We start from the raw sequence: 9,747 nt of genomic DNA, 5'->3' as shown, positions 1-9,747 counted from the left end.
TAGTAGCTATGATGTCCCATATATTTAATACATTGTTCCTTTGAATTGTAATTTGAAATGTGAGAAACAGGGATGATTCCCTAACAAGCTTTGCCTAGCCACATCATCTCCTGCCGTTTTAACCTTTTAGAGGTGGTAAAAAAAAAAAGAAGGGAATGTTGAAAATATAAAATAAGGGAAGAGGAAAAGAGGTAGTGAAAAGGAAGCACAGAAACTAGATTAAATCTAGAATACTCTGTGTCCTGTTTACCAATCCCACCTCATGCACTATGTAAAATCAGGTCTATACTTCTGTTGTCTTTGTCACGTATTAACGAAATCTTTTTTTTAAATAGGTGATATGTGGGGGAGATTTTGGACAAATCTGTACCCTTTGACAGTCCCCTTTGGAGAGAAACTGAGCATAGATGTTACCAAAGAAATGCAGAACCAGGTAGGAAGAAGACACCTTGAAAACCAAATCTAAATCCTCAACCTCATTTCTTTTTATGCCATCCTTCTCTTCTTGTCTTATGAAAACATGTAAATGAGAAAGTTTTCAAGCTAATTTAAATTTATTTCTTATGTAACTGTCTTTTCATGGAAAAGTAGTTTACAATGTCAGTGACATCAAGTACCTTGAATAAGTATGGTATTGATCTTGCTGAGAGATATTAAAAGTAGAGATGACCTGAGTTTTCCATTAAGCAATAAGATGTGGAATTATCAACTGGTTGCCATAACTCTTTCTAAAGTTAGTCATTGCGATGGACCTAGAGTCTGTCTTACAGAGTGAAGTAAGTCAGAAAGAGAAAAGCAAATACGGTAAGCTAACACATATATATGGAATCTAAAAAAAAAAAAAAATTGGTTCTGAGGAACCTAGGGGCAGGACAGGAATAAAGATGCAGACGTAGAGAATGTACTTGAGGACACGGAGAAGGGGAAGCTGGGACGAAGTGAGAGAGTGGCATAGACATATATACACTACCAAATGTAAAATAGATAGCTAGTAGGAAGCAGCCGCATAGCACAGGGAGATCAGCTCGGTGCTTTGTGACCACCTAGAGGGGTGGGATAAGGAGGGTGGGAGGGAGGGAGATGCAAGAGGGAGGGGATATGGGGATATATGTATATGTATAGCTGATTCACTTTGTTATACAGCAGAAACTAATTTAACATTGTAAAGCAATTATACTCCAGTAAAGATGTTAAAAAAAAATAAAGTTAGTCATTGCTAAGTAGTCAGTAATCTCTGTGAATAGTAAAAAAAGGATATCATTAGAAGATTTTTGCATATTAAAAATCATTATTGTTAAAAATATTACAAGAGTCTAAAATAGTTTTTAAATAACCTTTTTTTTACCCTCTTGGTATAATTGTTTAAATTCTCTATGTTCCCTTCCATTGATTAAATAATATTATAGTTATAATTGTGTATTTTTCTTTATTCAGCTAATAGCCTACATTTCTGGGTAGGATCCATAATCATACATAATCATACATCTATTGGCTGTGTAAAATTTCTTCAGATGTTTGCACCATGGTTTGCTATTTATGCACTGCTTGTTAACAGTTTTAAATCTGTAAGCAGCAATGCAATGAACATCTTCACCTACGTAACATACTCCTGGGAAAAGTCCATAGCAGGATGAAAACGTGAAGCTGCAAGGGCCCCTAAACTCCTGCAGCTGTTGTAGCCCCACTTTGCAGTTGAGCAGCAGCAGAGGCCCATCTTTATGTAGCTCCATATCCTATCTACGGTGTTTTCACACCCACCATCTCTCCTAATGTTATGTTTATGACAAACCTATGGGACTGCCAGGACAGGTATTGTGATAGTTCCATGTTGTAGGTGAGGAAACTGAGGCTTGGGTAAATGATTTGTTCAAAGTCACAAAAACAGTCAGTGACGACTAAGGTTGGAACTGAGAACTCCTAATATTTCCAGCCTGGTTTTCTATCCATTCATTCTTCATTCAGCAGATGTTAACTGTGCTTGCCAGTCTACACTGTTGTAGTATATGTTCATTCTCCTTAAGAATGCCATACTCACCAATAGCAATATTGACTGACATTAAGCCTTTAAAGGTCAAAGAAAATATCCATAGTGTCTGTTATATCCAGTTGCATATCCCCAAGGCTGACAGAGGAGAAAAAACAAACTTGACTGGCCTTAAAGATGAAAGGAAGTTTTCTGTGTCACTAAAAAGTGATTCATTAAATATCTGCCAATTATACAAACTTAGTTTGACTGATATGGGCCTTATCTCCAAAGAAGTCTTGGTCAGCTCCAGAGACACTGGCTCCCAGAAGAGTTTGCTGAATCGCAGACACCTTCTGCTGCCCCTCTCCAGTTCCAGAACATTCTGAAAGTTTAGCTTCCCATACAGACTATGAAGCCAAGGCCCCCCCTACCCATTGGCTGCTGGGTCACATGCTGGCCTTTTTGGTTCCAAAATCATGCAACTCCATGTCTGCTTTATTGTTTGTGTCTTCTAATGAGCCTAATGTCAGGGCCTTGCCCATTGAAGGAGATCAGTCAAGGGTCGTTGTCTTGAGTTGAACAGTTTTTAGCAAAGAGAAGGTCATTATCGTTTGTGTTTATCCTTGGAACATAAAGAATAAAGACAAAAAACTTCACACATAATCTCACCCCGTCTGCTGTTAACATTTTAATGTATTTCTTCATTAAGATTATACCATATAAGTGGTTTATATATTTTACTTTTTCACTATTAAATTATTAAAAATATCAATAAAAATTCTTTATAAATCTAATTTATTTAGATTTTCCATTCCACAAAGGCATCATTATTTATTTAACCATTCTGGTGGTTGTTTCCACTTTTCCCTCTATTAAAAATCATTTTAGGGCTTCCCTGGTGGCGCAGTGGTTGAGAGTCCGCCTGCCAATGCAGGGGACACGGGTTCGAGCCCCTGTCTGGGAAGATCCCACATGCCGCGGAGCGGCTGGGCCCGTGAGCCATGGCCGCTGAGCTTGTGCGTCCGGGGCCTGTGCTCTGCAACGGGAGAGGCCACAACAGTGAGAGGCCCGCGTACCGCAAAAAAAAAAAAAACAAAAAAATCATTTTACACATTGTACACCTTAAATTTACACAATATATCAAATTATTTCAATTGAAAAATAATAATAAAAATCATTTTAAACATAATTTTTCGACCTAATTTCTGAGAATTTCCTAGGTTAGTTCCCTGGAGACAGGATTACTGAGACAAAGAGTATAAACGCTGTGAAAGCTGTCCATACATGTTGCCAAATTGCCTTCCAGGACAGTTATGCCTTTGTACCTATCCAACAGAAAGAATGCCGTGATTTTAACGCTAGAATTAAATGCTGGGTTTTGTTTTTTTTTTCCAGTCCTGGGATGCAAAGAGGATATTCAAGGAAGCTGAGAAGTTCTTTGTGTCTATTGGCCTTCCTAGTATGACTCAAGAATTCTGGGAAAACTCCATGCTAACTGAGCCAGGCGATGGCCGGAAGGTGGTCTGCCACCCCACAGCATGGGACCTGGGGAAGGGTGACTTCAGGTAGTGAGGCTGATGTTTACACAGCTGATACTAAAATGGGAGACAATGGAGGGATGAGGATGAATTTGGATTCCTTCTCTGCTTCTCTGAGCACAGAAGAGATGAATGAATTTTCCTTGAACGAGGGCTGGGAGTCCATGAGAGCACATCTGGGCTTTCCAAGGAAAAGGGGATTGTCAGCTGGCCCTAACTTGAACCTTTAGACAGTTTGCCTCATCTGAGATGATATGCACCCACTAGAGTTGCATGGTCATGGGTATGGTGGTGCCCCCATTAGGAAAGGGTTGGTGCAAGATTTATGGAAGATGAATATGTGAGACAGGCATTGATCCCCACCTCCGTTTCCCTCTTCTGAGTGAGCTAGGACAGGTGAATAGATAAGCTGGTATGTGTCATTAAGAGAAACACAGAGAACACTCCATGGGAATTGGAAGATAAGTGACCACACCTGGAATAGGGGTTTGGCTCAGACAGGGCTTTTCGGGTGGCATTTGAGTTGGGCTTGGAAGACAAGAAGCGTTTGGACAGACAGAGCTGGGAGGGACACCGGGCTGGGAGAATAGCAGGATCAGATGCAGAGAGGCAGAACCAGTGTTGTGTACTGGAGTCAGCAGGTTAGGCTAGAATAAAGGGCGTGTGAAGGAGGGTCTGTGTGAAATGGCAGAATGAGCACAGGCTTTCTAATCCCAGCTGTGTCACTTAGTGACTAGGCAACCTTGGGCAAGGTATTTAACCTTCTTGGGTTTCAGTTTCTTTATCTATAAAGTGGAATCATAATTCCCAGTTTGCAGGTTTGTGAGTGTCTTAGGTTGGGTTCCCTGGCTTGAGATGGAGATTCTTGTACACGTGTTTCACTGAGGGAGAGCTTGCAGGCAAAGGGGAGTGAGGGAAGCAGGATGGGGCAGGGGAAAGAGTTAAGTAAGGATGTGGTCTCTGCTAGAGACTTGGCCTCAGCCTCATCCCACGGGGCTCTCTGGAGCATGATTTGTACCACAGAGTTGGTCACATCTTGAGACAAGAGGGCTGGCCTTTTGTACCCCATATTACTCAGTCATTGGCTGTGGACTGCCCCAGAGTACGGGGCCACATAACCTCCTGGTTGAGGTACCTCCCATTTAGCCAAAAACATTAAAGAAGGAAGCAGCTGTTGGCCAACAGCCAGGACTCAGACAACTGGGAGATGGGTGGATCTTTCTGGTAAAGCAGATCTAGGCAGGGCCCCAGCCGCATGCGCTAGAGTAGGGGTTGTCAATCCTTTCCTATAAAGGGTCAGATAGTAAATAGTTTCTTTAGGCTTTGCAGGTCTCTGTTGCAACTACTCATCTGTGCCCTTTGTGGCATGAAAGCAGCCATAGATAATACAGAAACAAATGGTTAGGGCTGTGTCCCAGTAAAGCCTGATCTATCACAACAGGTGGCCAGCTGCAGGCCATAGCTCACCGACTCCAGTACTAGAGTGAAGTTGAAAAATGAGTAAGTGTATGTAAGCTTCCTAGCACAGGATCTTACACACAGTAGTTATTAACTATATAATAGCTATTCTTATAATTGTGCCAAAAGAGTATAGAGAAAAACCAAGTTAGAGAAGGAGGTCATATTGGGGTGTATAAAGGAGGTTGAGTTTACTCCCGAGCAGTGGGAGTCCTTAAAGGGTATTTATCAGGGGGATGACGTGGTGCTCAGAGTGGTGGGAAGACTGCTGAACCTACTGAATTATGAGCCCTACACTCATCTGCATGAAATTGCTCTTGCCAAGTTGAAAAGGACCAGCACCTAATTGCCAAATGCCATCCTTATACCATTGGGCCACAACAGCATGGGGCTGCGTTGAGGAGTTGTCTTTGAAGTGCTGTTGTTCACTGGTGTCTGCATCGTCATTCCTTCTGGACTTCTTTGACTTCTCTCTCTGTCTCCTTTTCCTCTCTCCACCCTGTACATCCTGGGACCTCCTGGGGCTTTGTCCTTGGCCCTCTTTTCTTGCCATCCTACACAGCTTCATGGGCCATCCCATCCACTCCCTGACTTACATGCTAATGATCCCCAAATATCAATTTCTAGCCCTTTCTCCTACGACTACTATGTCGTGGCTGTACCAAACTGCTGGCTATGTCCTGAATGCCACATTCTTTCCTCAAGCCATTGTCATTGAGCACCTCTAGGAATGTCAGTCTCTTGTCCCTCCCTGCCATTTGCCTGGCAAACCCCTGCAAGTTGATCAAGGTCCAGCTTGCTCATTGCATCCTGAGTTATGCCCTTCCTGGGGCTTCCAGAAGACTATGCCTCCATTTACTCATTGTTGTGCCCAAGGCCATGTCTACTGATCACTTGTAGAGTACTTGCCTCAGAGTTTTTGTAGTAGATGACTCTGTTTATCTTCCTTTCTGTTAGTCTGTGATCAGGGGGACAAGATTCAGCCCTGCCCATCACTTTATATTGAGCACCTAGTGCAGTTTCTAGGACGTACAAGATAGGTCCTCAAGAATCATTGGTGAATAAATCTTGGAAAGGTGATCCATGCATGGAAACCCCATATAACTCTATTGTGATGATTAAATGAAATTCAATGAGATTCATTTTAATCTTGCCCATTTTTGTTCAGGATCAAAATGTGCACAAAGGTGACGATGGATGACTTCCTGACAGCCCATCACGAGATGGGGCACATCCAGTATGACATGGCGTATGCCACACAGCCCTACCTGCTCAGAAATGGAGCTAATGAAGGTTTCCATGAAGCTGTTGGGGAAATCATGTCACTTTCTGCAGCTACACCTCACTATTTGAAAGCCCTTGGTCTTCTGCCACCTGATTTTTATGAAGACAGTGGTATGGACATTTTTTCATGGCCTGTTTTGGGTATTCTTTAGTCTGACATGGGCAAAGATATTTATTGTCATGCATAGGATATATTTAACTTTTGCCATGTAAAATATGTTATTTATGGGTAACTGGAAATTGCTACTGGTTAAAAAAATTTTTTTAATATATAGTATAATATGCCAGCTTCTGGTTTTGTATCTTTGAAAAGGGCATAAGAGAGGTAACTAAGTGAATGGTCTTGGGACTCTAAGAACCATCTAACAGAAGCTTTTTAAAAAGATGCTAAAACAGGCCCACAGAACTGAAATGGCTTATCCAAGGTTACCCAGCTAATTAGTGTCAGAGTTCTGACTGAATCCCCTGGTTCTAGGTAAAAACCAAAACAGTGGAGCTGGAACAGATTCTAAAAACCATTTTGCAGAGGAAGCAAACTGAAGACATGAGAGGGAAAATAATTAACCCAAGGTCAAGAAGCAACATGGCAGAACCGGAACCAGAGCCCTAATCTATAACTTTTCCCATAATATTATGCAAAGAAAAGTGTAACTTGAAATTTGGGAGTTCTTAAGGAACAGGTGGTGGAATATCAAGATTGGAGGAGACTGAAACGTTTTGTTCATGTGGCTGAAGCATGAATTTGCCCCGTAACATCCCCTCAGATTCAGGCCATCCTTCAGCATCTTTGCCCGAGGCAGCCTGTGTCTTTGGATGGGTTGGACTTGATGGAACACAACAAATATTCACGAGATCCAGATTTTTCTGTGAGGATTCTTTCTTGTAAAAGGAGGACACTTAGAGCCAAATATGTTCTTCTTTCCTATGTATTTCTCTCCCCTCATTTTAGCAGTTTGGGACATAAACATCAGCTCTGCCTACTGGTACATTTAGTCGATGAGGTCAAGGTTATGAGCTCCATCCTTGTGTGGACAATTCACTTTGCCTTGACTTCTGGCTCCAGACCTTGATGATCTCACAAGGACCTGGGAGTAGGTCAGTGTAAAGCCATCATCATGTCTGCAAAAGTTACTGTGAGCACAGACCCATTGGGTAATAGACAAGTAGCAGCATCCTCCCATGAAGGGAGCAACAGAGGAAAGAGGGTTCACAGTAACCACACCTGTTTCCTAATTTTAAAGTATCATTCTCAAGTCAATTAACAGACCGTTATTAGTTTTATCATTTTTTAATGTTCCTTGACAACAGTCAAAGCTGGTTGAATCACTAACACAGTACTAGGCATGGTTAAACCACTGATTTGAAAAACTCCTGCTTCTTTCCTTGGCTCTGGCCCTGATCTGTGAATGATGCTAAACAAAATAAGGTCCTTCATTCCCTCTCTCTCTCTCTCTCTCTCTCTCTCCTTCTCCCTCTCTTCCTTTCTTCTTCCAAAAATATTTATTGAGCACTTACTATGTGTAAAGCATTTTAAAAGACACTAAATTACTTTGGCGTGCCAAGTAGATAATATCCCTCTGCTTACATTTCAGTGAGCTTCATTTACGCACTAGATATGAGCTCCACTGCCTTTTTACATCACTAATAAAGGATAAACGAAATAACATAATTTGTTAAAGCATTTTAAACTCAGGTAAGGAAGATGTCAGTAAATTTAAAGTACATTGTACTTCTGATTATCCAGTGGATGTTTTCCTCTAGGGAGGCTCGTTTTTGTTGTTTTTTCCTCTCCCTGGTTTACTGGCTTTTGGCCACATCTGTTTAATATTTGTTTATTTAGCAAAGACTCACAGAGGACATCATGTAGCAGACACCAGGCTAGGTATACAGTCTTGAATGAGAATTGACAGTCACTGTCTTCATGGAGCTTACAACAATAAAACAGTGTGGGGCTTCCCTGGTGGCACAGTGGTTGGGAATCCGCCTGCCAGTGCAGGGGACACGGGTTCGAGCCCTGGTCCGGGAGGGTCCCACATGCCGCAGAGCAGCGAAGCCCATGTGCCACAACTACTGAGCCTGCACTCTAGAGCCCATGAGCCACAACTACTGGAGCCTGTGAGCCACAACTACTGAAGCCTGCGAGCCTAGAGCCCACGCTCTGCGGCAAAGAGAAGCCACCGCAATGAGAAGCCTGCGCACCGCAACTAGAGAAAGCCCGCATGCAGCAAAGAAGAGCCAACACAGCCAAAAATAAACAAATTAAATAAATAAATTTAAAAAAAACCCAAAAACGATAAACAGTATGACTAGGAAAGTAGATAAAATATCCCTAATTAGCTCTGATAAGAAGTACTTAAGGAAGGCAACTGAAGCTAATAAAGAAAAAGGATTAGGGGTTCCTTGTGGATTTATTTAACCTGATCTATCCAAGGCTTCACCCTACTCCAAATCCCTCAGCTGAGAAAACAAATATATACATATTATTATGTCCACTGTCAATATTTCTCATGTGATCATCCTTATAGTAAGTATATCTTGAGGAATAATATCTTGAGATTAGGAAATTATCTAATACAAAACATCCACTGTCACCCTCATCTTAATATTTATCCTTTCCCATTTTATTTTCAGTAACAGAAATAAACTTCCTGCTCAAACAAGCCCTTACAATTGTTGGAACTCTACCATTTACTTACATGTTAGAAAAGTGGAGGTGGATGGTCTTCAAGGGTGAAATACCCAAAGAGCAGTGGATGCAGAAGTGGTGGGAGATGAAGTAAGTCAATGAATATGCAATCAGTAAAACATTTCCTCATGAATTTGCTGTTTATTTAAAAGCATTTGGTTGGCCTGTGTACACACACTCACATACACACACAGACATCATATACTTAGTACCAGTATCTGTATTTTATTGCCTGAGGGCTTCCTCTGGTCACTAGAACCCTCCTATGGAGAAAAGACTGAGGAAGTATGTGTGATGGGAATTGGTGGATAAGTACTTCAGCTCCCTCGCCCTCAGCGGGGAGAATTCTGGGGTGAGTGCTCTATGTGGGATCCTAGAGTTCCTCAGTGGGAATAGGCTCCGGTTACCCACTGTGGTGACTTGCTTGATAATACACCTTTTGGGGGCTGCTTTCCTTTTCCTGTCTCACTTCCTCACTCCTTTGCCTGTGTTTCCTGGGATCACGTCCCAGGACCTGGTCTCAGGGTCTGTTTGGGTGAGAACCCACCTAAGACAAGTAGCACTGGAGTTCTTAGAGAATTCTTGCTAGTCAGAATAACTGGGATTTCAGTGGCTAAATCTTGAAATCTAGTGATGTGGGGCTAAATATGTGAAAACGAGAGACAAGTGTATTCAGGCTAGGGAAATGCCATCACATACCACACACACACACACACACACACCCCACATTAACTGCCTCCTGTCGATTTTTTAAGTCTCCATTTGGGAGCTTTCTCAGATAATGTTTCCTTGGCTCTGCCCCGCCCCCCAGCAGG

The 9,747-nt window shown here is 42.1% G+C and overlaps 1 protein-coding gene across 1 annotated transcript in view; it reads left to right on the top strand.

Annotated features, from left to right (window-relative positions):
* The window catches only part of ACE2 (angiotensin converting enzyme 2), a gene marked incomplete at its 5' end in the record, with an annotated part of 52,340 nt that overhangs the window by 23,224 nt on the left and 19,369 nt on the right, over positions 1-9,747 (top strand). The window contains 4 exons of the mRNA XM_079727959.1: positions 336-433; positions 3,362-3,531; positions 6,131-6,357; positions 8,878-9,022. Coding sequence (XP_079584085.1) covers positions 336-433; positions 3,362-3,531; positions 6,131-6,357; positions 8,878-9,022 — 640 coding nt within the window. The remainder of the gene's footprint in view (positions 1-335; positions 434-3,361; positions 3,532-6,130; positions 6,358-8,877; positions 9,023-9,747) is intronic.

This window comes from Hyperoodon ampullatus (assembly GCF_949752795.1).
Source record: "Hyperoodon ampullatus genome assembly, chromosome: X".
NCBI classification, from domain to species: Eukaryota; Metazoa; Chordata; class Mammalia; order Artiodactyla; family Ziphiidae; genus Hyperoodon; species Hyperoodon ampullatus.
The sequence above is the reverse complement of the archived record's forward strand: the minus strand, read 5'-3'. Positions and strand labels throughout refer to the sequence as shown.